The sequence below is a fragment of the Protopterus annectens genome, chromosome 6.part0 (genome assembly GCF_019279795.1).
Source record: "Protopterus annectens isolate FY-2018-M chromosome 6.part0, PAN1.0, whole genome shotgun sequence".
Lineage (NCBI taxonomy): Eukaryota > Metazoa > Chordata > Ceratodontiformes > Protopteridae > Protopterus > Protopterus annectens.
The window spans coordinates 1,659,852,209-1,659,876,577 of NC_056737.1; the positions used below are offsets into that span (position 1 = coordinate 1,659,852,209).

General features: G+C 35.3%; 1 protein-coding gene across 1 annotated transcript in view; it reads left to right on the forward strand.

Annotated features, from left to right (window-relative positions):
- The window catches only part of PLEKHH2 (pleckstrin homology, MyTH4 and FERM domain containing H2), a 1,501,506-nt gene that overhangs the window by 710,146 nt on the left and 766,991 nt on the right, over positions 1-24,369 (forward strand). The window contains exon 10 of the mRNA XM_044075068.1: positions 3,091-3,235. Within this exon, the coding sequence (XP_043931003.1) occupies positions 3,091-3,235 (145 nt within the window). The remainder of the gene's footprint in view (positions 1-3,090; positions 3,236-24,369) is intronic.

Genomic DNA, 24,369 nt, shown 5'->3' on the forward strand with positions numbered 1-24,369 from the left:
TTTTCTCTTTGTTATAGAATAGCACTTGCAGGTCTGCTTGTAGAGCACAGGATTTGAATAATCCTAAAGACATTCAGCAGTTAATTATTATAAAGTTTTTCAGCACATACTATAGTACCTTACTTCCAAGAATGTAGCTTGGGCACATCTGGACAGCATACATTTCCTCATTTAAGTTTTATAAGTTTGGAAATTATTTTCTAAATAGTAACACAATTGCTCTTTTTTGTCTTTTATACTTCATATAAAGTCTCTTCAATGTCTACTAATGATATGAAATAAACATAAGGAGAGCTAAAGGATGTGACAAGTAATTTTCTGTAGGTCAACATTTTTGTATTTGCTATGTTTTTCTCTGTATTAGTTAAAAGCCTCTGTTATCTAATAACAGTCCTTTTGGGATCTTGACTTGATCAGTGACATGTTCTGTGAAAAGGGACTTCTGAATTGTGGGTTAAAATTTACTTCTTGTGCATTTATTTTAGTGATATTGGGGGAATATGTAGAGAAGTGTAAGTGTATGTACTGCTTGTGAACTCTCCACCCAACTCACTCCAGCAGCACTTCCAACAAACAGGCTTCTCTGCTTGCAGGAACATGAATACCCTTACCGATCTTGCAGTTCCTCCCTTCTCCATTCCTAAAATGAAAAACCAAAAAAAAATAAATAATAAATAATGAGCCCTTGCCTGTACAGTGGACTCAGTCTATGCTTCAGTCATTCGTGGGTGACTGTACACTGGCCACAACTTATTACTCAGACCACTCACTGGTTTCTCCTGGTCTCTCTGGTATACTTATTGCTCTAACTTCTACAAGAAGAATATCTGAGCTGCAGGCTGCCGTAGTGGGTGAAGCATACTGGGTTTTCCATAGCTATAATGTTACTTTAAGAACAAATATCTCATTTATGCCAAAAAGTTGTTTCAGAGTTTACATTGAATAAAGCCATCAATCTACCTTTTCTTCTTTTTTTTTTATCCAAATCCCAAGAATCAGGGAGAAAGGGCTGTCCATATTCTGGTTGCAAGGGCTGTCCATGCTCTGCATTGGCAACTCCGGTATTATTTTGATAGAATAAAGTCCTTTAGGAAACCTGAACAGCTGTTATCTCCTTTGATGGTTCAAAGAAAGGGCAACCTGTGTTACACAGACTGTTTCAAGATGGTTGTCTCTTGCTATTGCTTTTTGTTATTCCTACCATGGCAAATGTATTCCAGTCCAAATCAAGGCACATTCTGCTAGAGCCTTGTCTTCTTTGATGACATTCTGGAAGGGGTGGAGTTTAAAAGCACTCAGTCCTCTGTACATACTTTTATAAAGCATTGCAAACTGGGTTCCTTCTCCATGACAGGTTTTGCTGGGACCATACTGCAGTGGCTTCTAGTTCCTAATCCTTCCTCCTCCCAGGATGGATAAATTATGTTAATCTTTTCAAAATTATAAGCTAGTAGAGCAGTGAGAATAATAAGTATAGTACAGTTGTGTAAGTTGCACTTATCGTAACAGTAGATGTTTGAATTCCTCACTGCTGCAATAACTGCACTCTCCCTCCATCCACCTTTTTCTGTGTTTAATTACTTTTCTAAGATAAAAGTTACATATTCTTGTCTTTTTTTTTGGGGGGGGGGGGTTCAGGGTGAGTAGACTATCGCCTGTGGTGGTGGTGGTGGTTGGGGAGGGGGTTAGGCAAGAAAGTTCTGAAGAAATTGGCACCCAGGCTACTGTTTTTTCCTGTGGGTTTTATGACACAGCCTCCTGGGTGCATGTGTGGAGGACAGCCATAGTCTTTTGAAGACTGGCCAGCTATTATGTGCAGGATATTTATTTATTACTTTATTTTATTTTACATTTGTTTACCGGGAAGGTCCAGCTGGGCAATTGCCCGTTTTCAGTGGAGGCCCGGGGAGAAATGCTCCATGTCATACAATGCTAATTACAAAATCAACACAACAGGTTAATACAGTAGAAATGCTCCATAACCTAAATAGTTATAGGCTACTGCAGTAGTGAGGAATTCAAACATCTATTGTTATGGTAAATGTAACTTACACTACTGTATTTCCATTCCCATTATGGTGCATCCTAGGGATTATATAGTTCCCTGCCTATGGCTGGCTGGAGCTAAAGGTAGATCATCCTGGTCCTGGGAAGTGTTCCCAAGAGTCATTTACAAAGTGACTAATCAGTTGTACTTGGAACCAAGGAGTTTCCTCATAGGGCTGATCCCTACACTCATATGGGCCAGGAGGTCCCAGTTATGGAAAGGTTCACTGGGTCAGCCTGCATGAGAGCTTACTTCTCATGTTCTAGACAGTAAACAAATGTTTAACGTTTGGTGGAAACTTGAGACACTGTTAGAGGATTGTGCCATGAGGGAGTACAGTTTGTACATGCCAGACCTGCAATTGCATGTTGGTTCCCAGTCCCCCAATACCAGGTGTAAACTAGTCACTTATTCTCCTTCAGGAGATAGTGCACATGAGCTTATTCCCATATGTTATGGGAAACATTATTTTAAGCCTTTGGTTTGAAGAAAGAAGGAAAGAGGCAGAATTATCTTTCTCTTTAATCCTGATGGTTCATGGTACCTCTAGCATGTGAGAGTTGATGGAGAATTGGGACTGATTCGAAATCTCTCTGATGTCAGAATGCTTTGTTTGTATTTTTTCTGCCGGAGATACCCTGAATATGTAAATTTTCTGAAGACACCCTATGTTACTGGTATATTTCATGACACAGGCTGCTGATACTAGACAGAAAGATCACTGAAATTTATTATAGCTATGTCTATACTAGCTGTCAGATCAGGCATTATGAAGCAGACTTCAACACTTTGCTGTTCGAGGTGCATAGTTGTTCCATGTAACCTATTGTAACAGTGCTACATTGTCCCACTTTTCACTGCCATTGTCAGAAATGTTCCCATTGTAGGCTCATACATAGTACTTTTTGTTGCAGTATTTGTCTCATCTACTATATTCCTTTCATCAGTTTTCACCTGCATTCCTGACATAGTCTGGAACAGAAGTAATTATTGTGCAATGATAAATTTTTCAATGAATTGTTTTTCTTCTGCTTCCTTTACAGAAAGCCACTCAGATCAGTAGTAGCCCATTCTTAGATGAGTCATCAGGATCTGATGAAGAGGATAGTTCAAGGTCTAGCTCACGGACTTCAGGCTCAGGGTCCCGGATGAGAAGTGGCCCTAATAGTCCACGGGCCATGAAGAGGGGTAAGCAGCAATCGGTTAATTTGTGCCCGACTTAAATATATATATGGATATATATTATATATATATATATATATATATATATATATATGTATATATATATATATATATATGTATACACATACATATATGTACGTATATAAGTATTTAAGTATGTTAAGATGGATAAGAAATGCCTGATTTTTCTTCTCAAGGGAAATCTAGGAGCTTTGGGCTCATTAAATATGCTAATGAAATAACATGTATAGAAGAAGAGTGTAATGTAAAAGTTCAAAAACTGCCAAATAGACTGCAGTTCAAATATTATTAAAAATCTTTAAATATCAAAAATGAATATTTTCCATTTAGAACCACATGTACAAAGTGGGGGGAAAGGGAGTTGATGCTGTTATCAAAAAAAGTAAGCTTGGTTGCACTTCTTCCTACTCCTTCACACTTTTATGTAAAATATTGTTACCTTTTGAGTAGTCTCACTGAATGTACATCACTTGATAGATCATCCTATCATTAACTGTATTTATTCAATAAAGTTATACATTTCAAATCTGCTTTATGGCACAGTTAAAATGAAAATTTCATTTATAGCTCGTAGAATGCAAGCCTACAGAATCCATAGTAATTTTTAACCCATTAGAGCTCTGTTTTTTCTTTGACATGCACATTAAGAAGTGGGAATGTGACTGTTTCTTAACCAAACCGAATGATGGGTACTTGCCTTATGTAATATGGAGACTGTTTGGACCTGTAGCCCTTAGATTTCAAACAGGTTTATGTTTAGCCTTTTTGCAGACATGAGTGCTGCAGTAAAACAAAGTGTAGCTCTTGCTAAAGGCATTCCCTTCTTTTTGCAAATATTGTTTACACAGTGTGATATCATCTGGTGGGCTGGCACAAAAGTTTCTGACTCCTTGGGTACACTTAATACCACCAGAACTGCATGCAAATATTTTTAATTTTACAACAGATGTGTGTATATTTCATGTTTCCCTGGAATCACATCAACTTTTTGCCCATTCCTTAGATAGTGGCTCAATCACTTTATCATCTAGTAGCTTGGATAATACAAATCTGTTAGGAGGCATGTTTGGCATATACTGATCAAGCAGTAGTGCAATTCGGATACTTCTTCTTTCAGCTTTTCCTGGTTAGGGGTCACCACAGTGGATGATTGGCAGTGGAGTTTTTACTGTGTCGAGTTGCCAGTTTGGTGCCCAACCTTCTACAGAAGGCGCACACACACACACACACACACACACACACACACACACACACACACACACACACACACACACACACACATGCACGCTTGTGCCTAGGGCCAATTTAGAGTGTCCAATCCACCTACAGCATGTCTTTGGAATGTGGGAGGAAACCGGAGCACCCGGAGGAAACCCACGTGACCACAAGGAGGACATGCAGACTCCACACAGAAGGCACCCCAGCCGAGGATCGAACCAGAGAAATTCTTGCTGTGAGGCGGCAACGCTAACTGCTGCACCCCAGCGGCCGCCCACTGAGATTCAGATACAAATGTCAATATTTTATTTGCCATTACAGCTGAAGCAGTTCATGTGTGGTATTCTAACTGTAAACTGTAGCAAGCTACTTGTTACATTTGTAGCAAGTAGTTTGCTAAAGTTTCAAACAGAAGACCTTTATTTTTTCAGTGCTGGATTTATAGTTGAAACGAGCACCAGATTGAGGAACAGCATCAGGTGCTGGGCTAGTTAGGAACTGTTCTGAATGAATTCATCTCATGGTATAAAACATGAAAACATTGCCTAAAAAAAAAAAATAGCAAGCATGACTGACTGAGGATGACCATATCACAACATTACAGCATTTGACAGTAATAATATTGCAGGGAAGATAGAGATGTATTTTATCCCATTTTGGGTCGTGGTTGTCCCTTAATGTGTTTTATCAAATCGGTGTAGTATATTAGGCACAGAAATGGTAAAACCCCTGTTTTTAAGGGATCTTTTGCCATATAGACACACCTCCTCACAGACAAACCATGAGCAAGTTACTACAGGTGCAACCTCTTTGAATGATTTTTTCAAAAGGTATATTGGTATAGAAGGAACTCCTGAACACCACTAATCATGACTTTGAATTGGCGACACATACCATACTGTTTTAATTTTTCAAGAAACATGTCTGCTTTCAGTTCTCCTTACTATAGGCAAGCAGTATTAAAATGAGCTCAGTTTTCTATCTGAGGTAACTGAGTATGTGAACACCTCATGTTTTCTAGCAGGAAGGCTGTTGGTACTGGCTGCTGGATTATAGCAGCCTCCTCGAAACAAAACCACAGCTCAAATATTTTTTCTAGTTACTGTTCCTCTTTTGTGGAGTTCCACTTTCTGTTAAAAAAAAAAAAAAAAAATATATATATATATATATATATATATATATATGTGTGTGTGTGTGTGTGTGTGTGTGTGTGTGTGTGTGTGTGTATATGTGTGTGTGTATGTAGTGCATGTCTGTGGGCATTTGTGCATTTATTTTCATAACACCAGAGAGAAAAAGATAGAGGCACATAGTGGTCTGAAATTATATGCCCTTACAAGCATCTGTATTCTCATCTTATTGGTCCAAGATAGAGCTTATATGCCCTTACAAGTATCTGTATTCTCATCTTATTGGAAACTATTTTGTCAGCTGTGAACATGAAGCTTTAAACAGAATTTATGTTTCCATGAAAGAAAAAAATGAGATTGATTTTCTTTCTTTACAACATCTGCAGTTAAGTCCTCTATCTACCTTTATCTTCTAGTCTACAATCAGTACTTTCCCCTCCATAATATTTTCTCTTTGTGCCATCTGCTGAGGCACTTTCCAGAAGCTCGTAGAGTGCCTCTGATGCCTTGTTCTTGGCTATTGGAACTCTTCTCTTAGTCTCATTGTTGGCCAACTGGTATTCCTTCTTAGCCTGGTATGTCTTTTCTATCTCTAGCTTTTTCCTGCATTCCTTCTTTATTGGTGTACTGCTGCATTCCACCACCGGCTTTCCTTGTCTACCTTATTTCCATACTCTGTTTTGGCTTTGTATCTGTTCTGTAGTTTTTTTATGGAATGCCCTACCCCCCTCTATTACACAACTAGATTTCATAAAATCTTCAAATGTACCCTAAAAGCTACTTTCTTAACAATCAGATCTGTCCTTGTGCCCAGAACTATAGACCACCATAATCAAACTCTAAAAGTTTGCAGACTAGTAAGACATAGGACCCTTCTTGATTTCAGGTTTACTAGATATAATGAATGCCATAAAATACTTTATGTATACTGTAACACCCAACCAGATTGTATAAAACATTGTAGTCTGTGTATTACTAATTACTAGCAAACTATATATATATATATATATATATATATATATATATATTATTATTATTGTAAATACTATCTTGTAAAAATTTTGATCTGTAATTGGAGCTTTTTTCCCCAGGCCTCCACTGAAAATGGGTTTCTGACCCCGTGGACTTTCCCAGTCAACAAATGTCAGTAAATAAATAAATTTACTTATGATTTTTTTCTCAGGCCATCATTGAATAAAAAGGTTGGAAAAAAACTCAAAGATGCACCTGGGATCATGTGCTTCCTCCACACTTACTGTGCAGTCTTTGGCAGTTGGGGTGTGTTGAAAGGACAAAAGAAAAATCTAAAAAGTAAGACAAAGTGTAGAAAAACAAGAAAGTGGTAAACTTCATGTCAGAAATCACTCAAATAACCCAGAAAAGCCACATGAAAGCCTAGCAAAATCCATGAAAGGTAAACTTTGTGTCAGAAATCACTCAGATAACACAGGAAAGCCAAACAGAGTCCAGGAGAAGTAAACTTCATGTCAGAAATCAGTCAAAGAACACAGGAAAGCCACAGAAAAGTCAAACAAAGTCCATAAGAGGTAAATGTCATGCCAGAAATCACTCAAAGAAGACAGGAAAGCCAAACAAAGTCCATGAGAAGTAAACTTTATGTCAGAAATCACTCAAACAATACAGGAAAGACGAGCAAGGGTTTTTTTTTTTGTTTTTTTTTTTAACAAAAGACAAAAAGAAGTAAAGTTCATATCAGAAATCGCTGAAATGATACTGGAAAGCCAAACCAATACCATTAAAAAACAATTAAAAGACAAACCACAGTCCATTCTAGACTTGTTCAGCAGAAATAGTGTAATGATGCTGGGAAAATGTAACAAAATTTGCGCTTTCATCCTGAATATCCTTACTTTTTCAGAATGTAAAATAAAACCCACACAGCTTGTTTAAATGCTGTCTTGCAATAATGTGATATTTATATAACCAATAAAAGTCTGTGTTAAAACAAAAAAACTTAATGCAGCTTAATGACAAACTAGTTATGCAATAATTGTTTGCATATATCTCCATATATGTGTGTGTGTGTGTGTGTGTGTGTGTGTGTGTGTGTGTGTGTGTGTGTATACATATATATATATATATATATATATATATATATGTGTGTATATATATATATATATATATATATATATATGTATATATATATATATATATATATATATATATATATACACACATATATATATATATATATATATGTACATATATAGATATATAGATGTATATAGACAGATAGATAGATATAGATATATACACACATATATGTATTCTGATATCAACATACACAATGGATTACTAATAGAGAATTGACTTATAGTTTTGCAGCCCACAATTTTAAAACACTTTTAGTATTTAATATTTACCATATTATTCAAGTTGTAGTTGCATCCAACCTTAGCTGCCACATAATTCCCTGTATTCAAGTGTTGTCCCCAGCTTCCCACACTATTATTTACTGGTACACTTTCCAGTACTGAAAACAAAAATCTCTTTAAAATTAATGCATCTTTTTGCATGTTTGTTAAGGGCATTTCTAGTGTCATTTTGCCTAATGCTGTAATGATAATTGAAAATGCTAGGTGTTCATCATTATGCTTACTGTTGCAGTAACCTAAGCTATATAGGTTCTATCCTGATAAGGATATAACAGACAGCTTCCAAAGCTTCAAGGCACTTTCCACATGCCCAAACCATTAGTCACCTTGAACTGAGCTGACTAAAAGTCAGATTTGAGTACCAAGCCCTTCTGAGTTTTCCTGTCAACAGAGAGAGGAAGGTTAAAGCCTTGAGAAGGCAATGTAAGGAAAAGAAAAAAAAAAAGAACTACATTTCCACACACTGACAAAAAATATATCACAATGTAAGGGGAGTGGCTACTGCAGAAGTGATAATTCAAACATCTGCTCTTATGGGAAGTTTGCTTACACAAAAAACAGGGAAAGAAACTGTGGAACGGCACCAAAAATTTAAAAAGCGCTTAACATTTTAATAAATTTTTGGTGCCGTTCCATAGTTTCTTTCCCTGTTATTTGTTTTATAGTCTGTTTTTCACTCATTTGATTTTTAAGTTTGCTTACACAACTGTACAATAATCATCATTGTGATCACTGTTGCAGTAGTCTGAGCTGTATGGTTAGATTACTACAGCTTGCAATGATTAGGTGGAGAATGGCACCAGCAAAGCCTTTCCTAGACCAGGAGAAGGAATCTAGTTTATAGTGCTTTGTAAAAGTATGTCCAGAGGACCCGGTTGATTCTAGAATACTTCTGGAATCCAACCCTTCTCAAAAACTGTGCTTTCTAAGTTCTTTATCTGTCCATTTTGCTTGTATAATATGCTTCACACATCTTACAGCAAGCCAAGTAGACTTAACGTGTTGTACCACACTTATGTCTTCCTTTTTTAACCCATTTTGTCATCTTTTTCAGCATGTTACCAAAACTTTTATTGTTAATATAATTAACATAACATATATAATTATATTATAAAAATAAAAATTATTACCACAAAGGAAAAAAAATGCCACAATGTTAGCCAATAAGTCCAGTAAATCAGTAAGTCTACGTGGCAAAACACAGCAGAACATGTTGCCTGCTCTGGGTGTTTTGCCACGTAGACTTAATAATTATATTATAGTATAATATAATTGGGCACCGCGCAGTGGTGTAGTGGTACCATTGTAGTCTCACAGCAACAGGTTCTCTGGTTTGATTCTCTGCTGGAGTGCCTTCTGTGTGGAGGCTGCATGCCCTCCCTGCATTTGTGTGGGTTTCCTCCAGGTGCTTCGGTTTCCTCCCACATTGTCTGGAGTATTTCTCCCCGGGCATCCACTGAAAATTGCCTTTGTTCCATGTCGGACCTTCACAGTAAACAGATGTTAAATAAAATAATAAATAAATAATAGAATTACATTGATTACATCTGCTGCATTTATGGGCCAAAATACTGTAGTTTCTGTCATCCACAGTTTTTTGCTTATCCAAGCAAGACTGAAAAAGCCCTTTAAATTGCAAGTTGTCTTAAAAGCAAACAATGGGGCACCCCTGGTTTATCTTATCATTTTCAAAATATTAAAATATCACCCAATTATTATTAATAACATTTTTATACAATAGATTTCCACATTATGCTCTGTTACCATACTCCTTTCCAGTTTTGATTGTTCACTGATCTACAAAACAAACTGGTAACCAAGAATAAATGTTACAACACAAAATCCAGTCTCGAAGAACTCGGTCACCACCAATACCAAAACATAAATTTATTAAGTGCTTTCGTCAGTCTGTATCATTTGACATCTTCAGAATATGAAATCACATGACAAATAACATTTAAATACAAAAATGCAGAAAACACATGACATTCTTGGCCATTGAAAATTCAACACTAATAAAATAATTATTGGCAAATCCACTCCCCTAAAAAAACTTTATCAAAAACATCACTACTTTTTAACGTAAGTATCAAAACATATACAGCATAAATTATACATTACAAATTTTAAATATTAAAAAGTCATTCATTTAATATAGGACCGAATTTTCCGTTGAATTTTGGTACTGGTGTCCACTGATCTGTTCCTTTTCAAAATGGTTATCGGCTTATCGCTCCTTTTTCTTCCCACCTTGACTTCATTCTGCACTTCATTTAGTAAGTGATTAGGGCAACTTCTTTCTTTATATTTCTCAACAACACCACGAACTTAAAGAAATATAGCAGCAACGACCACAAAAAGAATACCAGTGAGAAACAGCTCAACTTTCATGAATTTAATACAAAAATATATTACACTTCTCTTAGCGCCTCGGCCAACAGCCTTTACAGAGTAGAAAACATAAAGAACATTCAAAGTAATATATATAGTAAAAAAAGAAGAAACCAATTAATACATCTGAACAATCAATTAATTATTCAATTATAAAAACTATCTTTTAACCTTTTAAAGTTACACTGATTATATAAAACTGTGCCAGTTACATTCCTTATTTAGTCCATAGGGACTTAGGGTATTGTATTTCATAATCAACAAAGACTCCTTTTGTCTTAACACATTTTTTTGAATAGTAACATTATTAAAACGTAATGGTACATGTTCTAAAACAGAAACCTTCATGCATTCTAAACTACCATCATGTTCATTATTAAAATGTTCTGCAATGGGACTGTTCATCTTTTTGTTTTTCACATCTCTTATATGTTCCTTAATTCTCTGAGACAAAGTGCGTTTGGTTTCGCCAATATAATATTTCTTACATGAGCAGAAGATGACATAAATTACCCCAGTACTAAGACATGAGTATTTTGCTCTATTTGTAAATTTTTTTCCATTAATTTCTCTTATTTCTTTGTTTATAAAGGGACATATAGAACATTTGTTACATAAAAAAGTGCCTACTTCATTAATATTAATTAATATGGGGTTTTGCTTCTCTTTATATACACTATGAACCAAAAATCTTGTATATTTCTTCCTCTTTTGTAAGATATCACCAATTCTACATTTTTTAGTGAAATAATTTCTTTTCTAACAAAATCCCAGTATTGTTTTATTATATTATTAATCATAGGAGAAAAATTAGTATATTTAGTTACAAAAAATAATTTATCTTCACTCTGTACTTTATTGTTATATTGTCCTATATTGTATTTATTTTTAAATTTTTTATCATTAAACACTTCATTATAGCTATTCATAACATTTAATTTATTATAGCCTCTATCAATAAACAAATTAGCTGCTTTCAAAGCTTCATTAGCTGCTAAACATACATCACTACTTAATCTTTTTATTCTAATGAATTCCCCATAGGGGATGGCTTTCAATGTGTGTATCGGATGACAACTAGTGCCACACATTTTCCAATTCATCTCATTGAATTTTCTATGTATATTCGTAATAATTTTATTACCATTACATCCAGTTAACGAAATATCCAAAAAATTAATTTTGTCTCCTATACAGGTGTCATCAAATTTAATACCAAAATCATTGTTATTTAAATCATTAATAAATGTAACTGATGAACCATGTCCCCCCTTGCATATAAAAATTAAATCATCAATAAATCTATAGTACCCAATGACATATTTTCTAAAAAAAGGATGACTATATATGTACTTATTTTCAAAAAGGCCCATAAATAAATTGGCATAAGCTGGGGCAAACGCAGCCCCCATCGCTGTTCCTTTAAGCTGTCGATATAAAGTGCCATTAAATTCAAAAATATTATGGGTTAAGCAAAATTCTATTAATTCTACCATAAAATGTGTTTTAGGGTTATCACCCATAAATGTTACTATAGCTTCTAAACCAAATTTGTGTATTATACTCGTATATAGGCTGACTACATCTGTAGTAATAAAGTACATGTGTTCTAGCCATATAATATTTTTAATTTTATTTAGAAAATCAAAAGAATCCTGAATATATGAAGGCAACTTTACAACTTCCTTTAGAAGATGTTCATGTAGTAAGCCACACAAGTTATATGTAAAGGAATCAAAAGCAGAAACAATTGGTCGACCCGGAGGTCTCTCCATATTTTTATGTACTTTAGGTAGGCAAAAAAATTTTGCCACCTTACTATTTTTAACCATAATTTTACTATCCACATCTGATTTAGTAAAATAATGCAATCTAACACCTTTGTACAATAAAGTTTTGAAGTCTTGTTCCGCTTTAAATAAGAAAGCATTATTAATCACTGAGTAAGTGTCTTTTTTACTCAAATGTTTCATACACATTTCATAATAATCACTATTATTAAGGACCACCAATTTCCCACCCTTGTCTGATGGTTTGAAAATAATATCATCATTCTTACTTAATCGCTGTAATTTATGCCATTGGTCTTTAGTCAAATTAAAACATTGTTTTGCACAAAAAAAATCTTGCAATTCCTTATCTAATAAAGTGTTAAGAAAAACATCGAATCTCTGGATATTTGCATTCTTGCAAGGAGGCATAAAGCAATTATTAGTTTTTAAACTACTGGTATTAAACAAACTGTAAGCATTATTATAATCTGCATTATCCGAGGTACATGAGTAAAAAGAATTATCACTGTCATCATCACTACTATTTCCTATCATAGAGTTATCAGATGAACATTCAGCATTCATATTTCCCGTTTTACAAAAGAAGAAATCCCTCAAATTCATTTTACGGTATAAGTTGAACAATTCTATTTTAAGCTCATGTTTACGTGGAATACATGTTGGTATAAACTTCAATCCCTTCATAAGCACTGATAGCTCTATTTCATCAAAACTATAGTTAGAAAGATTAATTATATACTCATTAGAAAAAGTCACTGGGCATTGTTCATGCCCATCTACCTTTTTTAAAGTGTCTATCGCCCGGGTCTCTTTGGCGTTCCGAATTCTGCCACTCTCTCTTCCTGGGATTGTTGTACTGCCCCCGTTGTTCTGCATAGGTCTTCCGAAAGGACTCAGAGTTCGCCGCTCTTGGTAAATCAGGAAATTCTTCTATTTCTCTCTCGTCTTCTTCAAAAGATGAGGCACCACTTTCTCCTGAGGCAAAACTCTTATTTTTGTACTGTTCTGTGACCGGATTTCCTTTCTGAAAAGTGACGTTTTTCCTTCTGGGTCTTGGATTATTAAACAGTACAAACGCCCTCTTGTGGTCATAGTCACGAATGTCTCTATTAAGTTTATATTTCTTTCGGTCAATGAGTTCTTTCTCATAATTAGTTAATTTATTATTGATGTCAATCAGAAAATTTTCCAGTGTGGAATTGGAAGTTAAATTAACTATTTGTTCACAAGTAGATTTTGTTTCAATAATTAACTTGTCTCTTTTAATATGGTCTCGTTCTAACAAAATAGAGACCCATTCTAGACTACATCGGTGAGCTGCTGCAATCCACCTTTCATGAAATTTTACTTCAGTTTCATCTTTAAGGTCAAAAGGGGAGGAAGGTTTTTTAATAGACCTCAACCCACGTGGAGTTATTTCTAACTCACAATATCTCTCCAAACTTCCGATATTATAGAAAACAGCAGTCTCTTTGAATATTAATTGTTCCAATTTAGAGCATAATTCCTGTGCATCAGGATTTCCTGCAAAATCAGACTTCTTACCCACCATAGCAAACGGATTCAATAAACTTCTTTTGCGTGAGTCTTCCCATTTCTTCATAATGCCTCCACCAGCATTATTGGGTGCATTAGATGTATCAGCACCTGTGTTCTTATTACCATTGAAGTGAATGTCCCCACTGTTAACTATAGTGGTATTAGTAGTAGTTATTCGTTGATTTGATTCACCATTACGATTAGGCATTTCCATGCCTGATTCTCTAAAAATCCTTGGAAAGGAGCACAGAGACTCACTGGTCATATTATTTCTCAACAACACCACGAACTTAAAGAAATATAGCAGCAACGACCACAAAAAGAATACCAGTGAGAAACAGCTCAACTTTCATGAATTTAATACAAAAATATATTACACTTCTCTTAGCGCCTCGGCCAACAGCCTTTACAGAGTAGAAAACATAAAGAACATTCAAAGTAATATATATAGTAAAAAAAGAAGAAACCAATTAATACATCTGAACAATCAATTAATTATTCAATTATAAAAACTATCTTTTAACCTTTTAAAGTTACACTGATTATATAAAACTGTGCCAGTTACATTCCTTATTTAGTCCATAGGGACTTAGGGTATTGTATTTCATAATCAACAAAGACTCCTTTTGTCTTAACACATTTTTTTGAATAGTAACATTATTAAACGTAATGGTACATGTTCTAAAACAGAAACCTTCATGCATTCTAAACTACCATCATGTTCATTATTAAAATGTTCTGCAATGGGACTGTTCATCTTTTTGTTTTTCACATCTCTTATATGTTCCTTAATTCTCTGAGACAAAGTGCGTTTGGTTTCGCCAATATAATATTTCTTACATGAGCAGAAGATGACATAAATTACCCCAGTACTAAGACATGAGTATTTTGCTCTATTTGTAAATTTTTTCCATTAATTTCTCTTATTTCTTTGTTTATAAAGGGACATATAGAACATTTGTTACATAAAAAAGTGCCTACTTCATTAATATTAATTAATATGGGGTTTTGCTTCTCTTTATATACACTATGAACCAAAAATCTTGTATATTTCTTCCTCTTTTGTAAGATATCACCAATTCTACATTTTTTAGTGAAATAATTTATTTTCTAACAAAATCCCAGTATTGTTTTATTATATTATTAATCATAGGAGAAAAATTAGTATATTTAGTTACAAAAAATAATTTATCTTCACTCTGTACTTTATTGTTATATTGTCCTATATTGTATTTATTTTTAAATTTTTTATCATTAAACACTTCATTATAGCTATTCATAACATTTAATTTATTATAGCCTCTATCAATAAACAAATTAGCTGCTTTCAAAGCTTCATTAGCTGCTAAACATACATCACTACTTAATCTTTTTATTCTAATGAATTCCCCATAGGGATGGCTTTCAATGTGTGTATCGGATGACAACTAGTGCCACACATTTTCCAATTCATCTCATTGAATTTTCTATGTATATTCGTAATAATTTTATTACCATTACATCCAGTTAACGAAATATCCAAAAAATTAATTTTGTCTCCTATACAGGTGTCATCAAATTTAATACCAAAATCATTGTTATTTAAATCATTAATAAATGTAACTGATGAACCATGTCCCCTTGCATATAAAAATTAAATCATCAATAAATCTATAGTACCCAATGACATATTTTCTAAAAAAAGGATGACTATATATGTACTTATTTTCAAAAAGGCCCATAAATAAATTGGCATAAGCTGGGGCAAACGCAGCCCCCATCGCTGTTCCTTTAAGCTGTCGATATAAAGTGCCATTAAATTCAAAAATATTATGGGTTAAGCAAAATTCTATTAATTCTACCATAAAATGTGTTTTAGGGTTATCACCCATAAATGTTACTATAGCTTCTAAACCAAATTTGTGTATTATACTCAGATATAGGCTGACTACATCTGTAGTAATAAAGTACATGTGTTCTAGCCATATAATATTTTTAATTTTATTTAGAAAATCAAAAGAATCCTGAATATATGAAGGCAACTTTACAACTTCCTTTAGAAGATGTTCATGTAGTAAGCCACACAAGTTATATGTAAAGGAATCAAAAGCAGAAACAATTGGTCGACCCGGAGGTCTCTCCATATTTTTATGTACTTTAGGTAGGCAAAAAATTTTGCCACCTTACTATTTTTAACCATAATTTTACTATCCACATCTGATTTAGTAAAATAATGCAATCTAACACCTTTGTACAATAAAGTTTTGAAGTCTTGTTCCGCTTTAAATAAGAAAGCATTATTAATCACTGAGTAAGTGTCTTTTTTACTCAAATGTTTCATACACATTTCATAATAATCACTATTATTAAGGACCACCAATTTCCCACCCTTGTCTGATGGTTTGAAAATAATATCATCATTCTTACTTAATCGCTGTAATTTATGCCATTGGTCTTTAGTCAAATTAAAACATTGTTTTGCACAAAAAAAATCTTGCAATTCCTTATCTAATAAAGTGTTAAGAAAAACATCGAATCTCTGGATATTTGCATTCTTGCAAGGAGGCATAAAGCAATTATTAGTTTTTAAACTACTGGTATTAAACAAACTGTAAGCATTATTATAATCTGCATTATCCGAGGTACATGAGTAAAAAGAATTATCACTGTCATCATCACTACTATTTCCTATCATAGAGTTATCAGATGAACATTCAGCATTCATATTTCCCGTTTTACAAAAGAAGAAATCCCTCAAATTCATTTTACGGTATAAGTTGAACAATTCTATTTTAAGCTCATGTTTACGTGGAATACATGTTGGTATAAACTTCAATCCCTTCATAAGCACTGATAGCTCTATTTCATCAAAACTATAGTTAGAAAGATTAATTATATACTCATTAGAAAAAGTCACTGGGCATTGTTCATGCCCATCTACCTTTTTTAAAGTGTCTATCGCCCGGGTCTCTTTGGCGTTCCGAATTCTGCCACTCTCTCTTCCTGGGATTGTTGTACTGCCCCCGTTGTTCTGCATAGGTCTTCCGAAAGGACTCAGAGTTCGCCGCTCTTGGTAAATCAGGAAATTCTTCTATTTCTCTCTCGTCTTCTTCAAAAGATGAGGCACCACTTTCTCCTGAGGCAAAACTCTTATTTTTGTACTGTTCTGTGACCGGATTTCCTTTCTGAAAAGTGACGTTTTTCCTTCTGGGTCTTGGATTATTAAACAGTACAAACGCCCTCTTGTGGTCATAGTCACGAATGTCTCTATTAAGTTTATATTTCTTTCGGTCAATGAGTTCTTTCTCATAATTAGTTAATTTATTATTGATGTCAATCAGAAAATTTTCCAGTGTGGAATTGGAAGTTAAATTAACTATTTGTTCACAAGTAGATTTTGTTTCAATAATTAACTTGTCTCTTTTAATATGGTCTCGTTCTAACAAAATAGAGACCCATTCTAGACTACATCGGTGAGCTGCTGCAATCCACCTTTCATGAAATTTCACTTCAGTTTCATCTTTAAGGTCAAAAGGGGAGGAAGGTTTTTTAATAGACCTCAACCCACGTGGAGTTATTTCTAACTCACAATATCTCTCCAAACTTCCGATATTATAGAAAACAGCAGTCTCTTTGAATATTAATTGTTCCAATTTAGAGCATAATTCCTGTGCATCAGGATTTCCTGCAAAATCAGACTTCTTACCCACCATAGCAAACGGATTCAATAAACTTCTTTTGCGTGAGTCTTCCCATTTCTTCATAATGCCTCCACCAGCATTATTGGGTGCATTAGATGTATCAGCACCTGTGTTCTTATTACCATTGAAGTGAATGTCCCCACTGTTAACTATAGTGGTATTAGTAGTAGTTATTCGTTGATTTGATTCACCATTACGATTAGGCATTTCCATGCCTGATTCTCTAAAAATCCTTGGAAAGGAGCACAGAGACTCACTGGTCATATTATTTCTCAACAACACCACGAACTTAAAGAAATATAGCAGCAACGACCACAAAAAGAATACCAGTGAGAAACAGCTCAACTTTCATGAATTTAATACAAAATATATTACACTTCTCTTAGCGCCTCGGCCAACAGCCTTTACAGAGTAGAAAACATAAAGAACATTCAAAGTAATATATATAGTAAAAAAAGAAGAAACCAATTAATACGTCTGAACAATCAATTAATTATTCAATTATAAAAACTATCTTTTAACCTTTTAAAGTTACACTGATTATATAAAACTGTGCCAGTTACATTCCTTATTTAGTCCATAGGGACTTAGGGTATTGTATTTCATAATCAACAAAGACTCCTTTTGTCTTAACACATTTTTTTGAATAGTAACATTATTAAAACGTAATGGTACATGTTCTAAAACAGAAACCTTCATGCATTCTAAACTACCATCATGTTCATTATTAAAATGTTCTGCAATGGGACTGTTCATCTTTTTGTTTTTCACATCTCTTATATGTTCCTTAATTCTCTGAGACAAAGTGCGTTTGGTTTCGCCAATATAATATTTCTTACATGAGCAGAAGATGACATAAATTACCCCAGTACTAAGACATGAGTATTTTGCTCTATTTGTAAATTTTTTTCCATTAATTTCTCTTATTTCTTTGTTTATAAAGGGACATATAGAACATTTGTTACATAAAAAAGTGCCTACTTCATTAATATTAATTAATATGGGGTTTTGCTTCTCTTTATATACACTATGAACCAAAAAATCTTGTATATTTCTTCCTCTTTTGTAAGATATCACCAATTCTACATTTTTTAGTGAAATAATTTCTTTTCTAACAAAATCCCAGTATTGTTTTATTATATTATTAATCATAGGAGAAAAATTAGTATATTTAGTTACAAAAAATAATTTATCTTCACTCTGTACTTTATTGTTATATTGTCCTATATTGTATTTATTTTTAAATTTTTTATCATTAAACACTTCATTATAGCTATTCATAACATTTAATTTATTATAGCCTCTATCAATAAACAAATTAGCTGCTTTCAAAGCTTCATTAGCTGCTAAACATACATCACTACTTAATCTTTTTATTCTAATGAATTCCCCATAGGGGATGGCTTTCAATGTGTGTATCGGATGACAACTAGTGCCACACATTTTCCAATTCATCTCATTGAATTTTCTATGTATATTCGTAATAATTTTATTACCATTACATCCAGTTAACGAAATATCCAAAAAATTAATTTTGTCTCCTATACAGGTGTCATCAAATTTAATACCAAAATCATTGTTATTTAAATCATTAATAAATGTAACTGATGAACCATGTCCCCCCTTGCATATAAAAATTAAATCATCAATAAATCTATAGTACCCAATGACATATTTTCTAAAAAAAGGATGACTATATATGTACTTATTTTCAAAAAGGCCCATAAATAAATTGGCATAAGCTGGGGCAAACGCAGCCCCCATCGCTGTTCCTTTAAGCTGTCGATATAAAGTGCCATTAAATTCAAAAATATTATGGGTTAAGCAAAATTCTATTAATTCTACCATAAAATGTGTTTTAGGGTTATCACCCATAAATGTTACTATAGCTTCTAAACCAAATTTGTGTATTATACTCGTATATAGGCTGACTACATCTGTAGTAATAAAGTACATGTGTTCTAGCCATATAATATTTTTAATTTTATTTAGAAAATCAAAAGAATCCTGAATATATGAAGGCAACTTTACAACTTCCTTTAGAAGATGTTCATGTAGTAAGCCACACAAGTTATATGTAAAGGAATCAAAAGCAGAAACAATTGGTCGACCCGGAGGTCTCTCCATATTTTTATGTACTTTAGGTAGGCAAAAAAATTTTGCCACCTTACTATTTTTAACCATAATTTTACTATCCACATCTGATTTAGTAAAATAATGCAATCTAACACCTTTGTACAATAAAGTTTTGAAGTCTTGTTCCAAACAAATAACCAAGGTCTTTATCAAATGCCAGCACTTGTGAGCATAGTCTTGATATATAGCCCATGTGACCCCTAATAAGATTAAATTTTTGTCTGAATGGGTGTCATCTTTGAAAGTGAAGATATGAATTTAAAAAATGTGTATTTTCTTGTAGTTATTCTCACCATCTTTCCTCCCAGTTTTTTGAAACTAAGTTAAAATAATTAATTTCTTCTCCAAAATGTTATAGGTAAATCTTAAAACTTAATAGTATTTAAATATGTTTAAAAGTTCTTTCAACAGTGATTCATCCACTGACCACAAGAATGCTCTTTTAGAAAGACTGAAGATTATGAGGTGATTACTTCTGAAATTGCATGGATCATGAGCCACTTCTGTCCTTCGGTTTTTATTTTGAAGGCCTTTTGTTCTTTTATGAGGTTCTTAGGATGACAAAAGCTACCCTGCCTTCATCCAAAATACTGTCACTCCTCCAGAAAGCAACTTAATGCATATTTGGTACAAGATAATACATAATTCATTGTGGCCACAAATCTGTGCCAGGTAGACTTAAACAGGGGGACCCCTGATTGTTTGAAAATCAGACATGATGATGACTGACAGTGCTAAGAAGTTTAGATTTAATGCTGGTCCTGTCAAAACACTGAAACTGATGAACCAGTTGCTGAAGATGCCTCTGTTTCCATGGAACAACAAAGTCTTGCTCACTTAAGCTTCTCCCCATTTCATAATGCACTGCTCTCTTCTCGCTGTGACCTTCAATGTCTGTATTGCTCAAACCATTGAAAGGTTTTTGTCTGCTAGTAGTGAAAGCTAAATGCATTTTTGTAGTATTTCTCATAGATAGTAACTTCATCCACAGCCAGGACCTTTTTCATTAACTTAAAAACTTTCAATAAATTTGTTTCTTCACACTTTACTTGATCTTTTCCCATCTTGTACCCACTCCCCAACCCCTGTATAAAAAAATAAATAAATAAATAAATTATCTTTCCTTCTAACTTTAATTCTGAATACTTATGCTAAGTATAGTGATACTATTTAGCCATTAAATGTTTGGTGACAGTAATCGATAGTGAATTGTTAGCATGATTGTGACAGTAATTGATAGTGAATTGCTAGCATGATTGTGACAGTAATTGATAGTGAATTGTTAGCATGATTAAGGACGCTGAGGCCTCTGACTTTAAAAACTAATGACAGTGTGGTCACAAGATTACTCCTCAGGAGCAAAGTGAAATGTGCGTTGTGTGTCTTGGGTAGAGCATCTGGGCGTAGGTTGTCAGTTGTGCAAAAACTTTAGCACCTGGATTCTTCTGGACCAGTGTAGAAAATTGTTCCGAATAGGACTTTTCAAGTCTGATAATTTCAAAGACAAAGACAAGGAAAGAGAGAAAGAGAAGGAAAAACAGCCTCTGACAAGGACAAACAGGATCACCCAGAGATAAAAGAAGAGAATGGTTGAGGAAATTGAAGTGCTCTTTCTGGTCAAGTTGTCCTAAACTAAAGATTAGTGGTTACTTCCTCAACCTGACCAGGATCATCTGCATTGGTAACTCTGTTTAGGATTTCTTTTCCACTCTAGCAGAAGACCTCGGAAATTATGAGCTCCACTCCAAAGAGGAATGTGGAGAGTTCACCTCAAGCAGCTTTTACACTTCCTTCCTTTCTTCCTGCCCAATGACAGCCACTTCTTCTCCTTCATCTTATTACCTCTACACAGCCAGACTGAGACAAGATATTGTTGGTGTTCATCAAGGCTCAGCTTCAGTTTGGTGTCCCCTCAGCCCCATCAGTGTCTAGGGTGGCATGAGAAGAGTCTCAAGCCACCTTCATGACTGTTCTTACCCCAGGCCCAGTTTCAGCTCTGGGAGTTTTGGAACTGGTGAGAGAGCCTGTGCTGATTTTCTCAGCATCATCGATACTCTTTCTGGAATGCCAGTGCCCTTGATGCTGGAGGAGGTGTTGGCCACATTGTTGTCAGCACTAGTCCTCTCTCGGCTCGAGGGGTTACCCTTCAAGTGTTTAGTGCTACTTCCACCTTGCATCAACACCTCTGTGGTCAGTATTGATAGTTTCAGCCCTGGGTACCTTGGTGGATGGTTCTATGCAAAGGAGATCAATATTTGACCCTTTTGTATGAGCAGGCGCATGCTCCAACAGTTCTCTCCAGGGGTAGAACTGGACATCATTGAGGCAGAGCCTTTAGGTAATTAATCAGTTTTGCCCTTTCATGACTGAGGACCTTATAGGCACCAGTTGTGAGGGTTGGGGTGCCCTCTGATCATGGACAAATTCACTCCTAAGCTCTGCTAGAAAGAAGCAAGAGGAAGCACCTAGACTCCCCCTCAGATACCCTATACCCAGACACTGATCTTTATGAAGGGAAGACCCCCCCCAATCCCCCCCTAAAGACACCACATTTGGTAAGATCCTAGAAATGATGAGACAGAAGGGATCATGGTCAGTAATAGACTTTACCTCTCCAGAGAAGGTGATCTTGCCTATAGTATGTCTCTCTCAGTGGCCTATGTGGTAGTTCCCCCCAAGACAAATTAATAGACATGGTTTGAATTAAGGTGGGAAAAGACCAAGATGTAGTGGAGCCCATGCCATTGAAACTGGACAAAATGCTGCAGATTCTCACAGCGAGTTAACACTGGAACAAGAGGTCTCTTGTTGATTCTATAGTAGTGTCAGAGGCTACTAAACATGAGATCATGGATGACGCTTAGGCTGTCCATCCTCCCAACAGAATTTTTGGATGCTGGACAGACTTGAAAGTGAGTATATGTAGTCAGTGCATTTTACTTCCAAGTAATTAATTACTTAGGTTCATAGGTAGGTACTAGGCTATCGGCCCAAGGGCCTATGTAAGCCTAGCCAGCAAGGTACCATAGCTTACGCTACCCAAGAAAGTTATTTTCCTGTGTCACTGTCCAGCAGAGACACAGAAGTGATCCCCGGGGTGTATTCACTATTTCCATCCACTCATCAAGATTTTTCTTGAAGAGTGCTAATGAAGAACTTTGCTTGACATAGATGGGTAGCTTGTTTCGGAGTATAGGAAGTCTCTGGGACAGGAATCTATCCCTCCAGCCTGTGCTGTTTATTGTGGTGACAAGGTTTAGGTCCCTAGAGCATGTAGCTTGGAGGGATTGGGATTTCTTTAGGTGTAGCATGTCCAACAGCTCTGGGCTTGACATAGCTTTATATGTTAGGCAGAGATCACCTCAGAGTAAGCGATATGCTACAGAGTAAAGCTGGAATTTTTTGAGGCGGTCAGTGTAGGGCATTTGTTTGAGGCCAGTAATCCTCTTTGTGAGGTACTTCTGTGGCCTTTCCAGCTGCTGCAGATGTCTTGTGAGGTACATTCCAAAGGGGGCATTGTACTCTATAATGGGTCTAATGAGTGATGAGTAGAGGGGAACAATGACCTCTTTTTTCCTGGATGAGAACCCTTTTATGATGAGGTGTGCCACATAGAAGGACTTCTTGACTACTGTCATATGCATATGATAAGGTTTCAGGGAAATCTAGCCAAAAAAACATGGAAACTGTGAAGAAGTTATCCATGGGTGACCTGCAGAAGCAGCTAGAGATCCAGGAGGCAACCATGTATTCTTTTTCTTCACTGCCCTTGTGCTTGCTTTATAATGCTGATCGGTTAGCAAAATCAGATGGTTTAGGCATCACAGTGTGTCTTCAGGCCTGGCTATGCCTCAGAGATTTTATGGAAAACTTTAAGATGGATTTCTTCAATGCTCCCTTTGACAGAACTTTTCTTTTGGACTGAAGTTAAGACAAACTACTGCAGTATAGAGAGTAAGGCATGATACTCAGTGCTGTTGCATTTAAATGTATGGCTCATACATCCTTTCAGTAAAACTAGAAGAGTGCCAGAATATCTAGTTTCAGAAATCCCAGGGGCCCAGAATAAGCAGAGTATGACAGAGGATGCCATGGCATGGGCAATTTCTAATAACTGTTGCCCAAGAGGCAGAGGTGGTCTGGATCAGTAGGGGTTTAGTAGGTTCCCCCAAGGATTCTATCAGTATGAACCCCGAACAGTTGCTTGACATCCCACTTTGGGGGGAGTTGGGGAACCTTCTTCCCTGCATCCTTCTAAGTGGTTGTCCTTCACGCAGGACAAATGGATCAAAGAAGTTATATTCAGAGGCCTCTCTGTACCGTTTTTTAAAGTTCCTAAACACCGGCCATACTGTCCACCCTTAGTGCCACCCCATCAGAGGAGAATAGCCCAACAGGAGGTGAAGAATCTCCTATTGATAAGAGCTATCCATGAGGTCCCACTAGACCAGAAAGATTTTACTCTTGATTCTTCTTGGTGGCCAAAAACCTCACAACCTCATACAAATTCTAAACCTCAGCCATCAGAATTAGTATGTGAAGAATGTGTCTTTCCAGATGGTCATGGTACAATCCATCCTACCATGCTTCCAAGTAGGAGATTGCATGTACTCTTTGAACATCCAGGATGCTTTCCTGCATATAAAAATTGCAAAGCCACCCTGGAGATACCTACACTTTCGAGTGGGAACCAGTCACTACTAACTCAAAGCTATCTCTTTGAACTTGCTACATGCTCTCAGGTGTTCATCAAGTGCATGGCTCCACTCACAAGTGTTTACTAAGGATAAAAATATTTCCCTACTTAGATGACTGGCTCGTTGTGATGCCTACTAT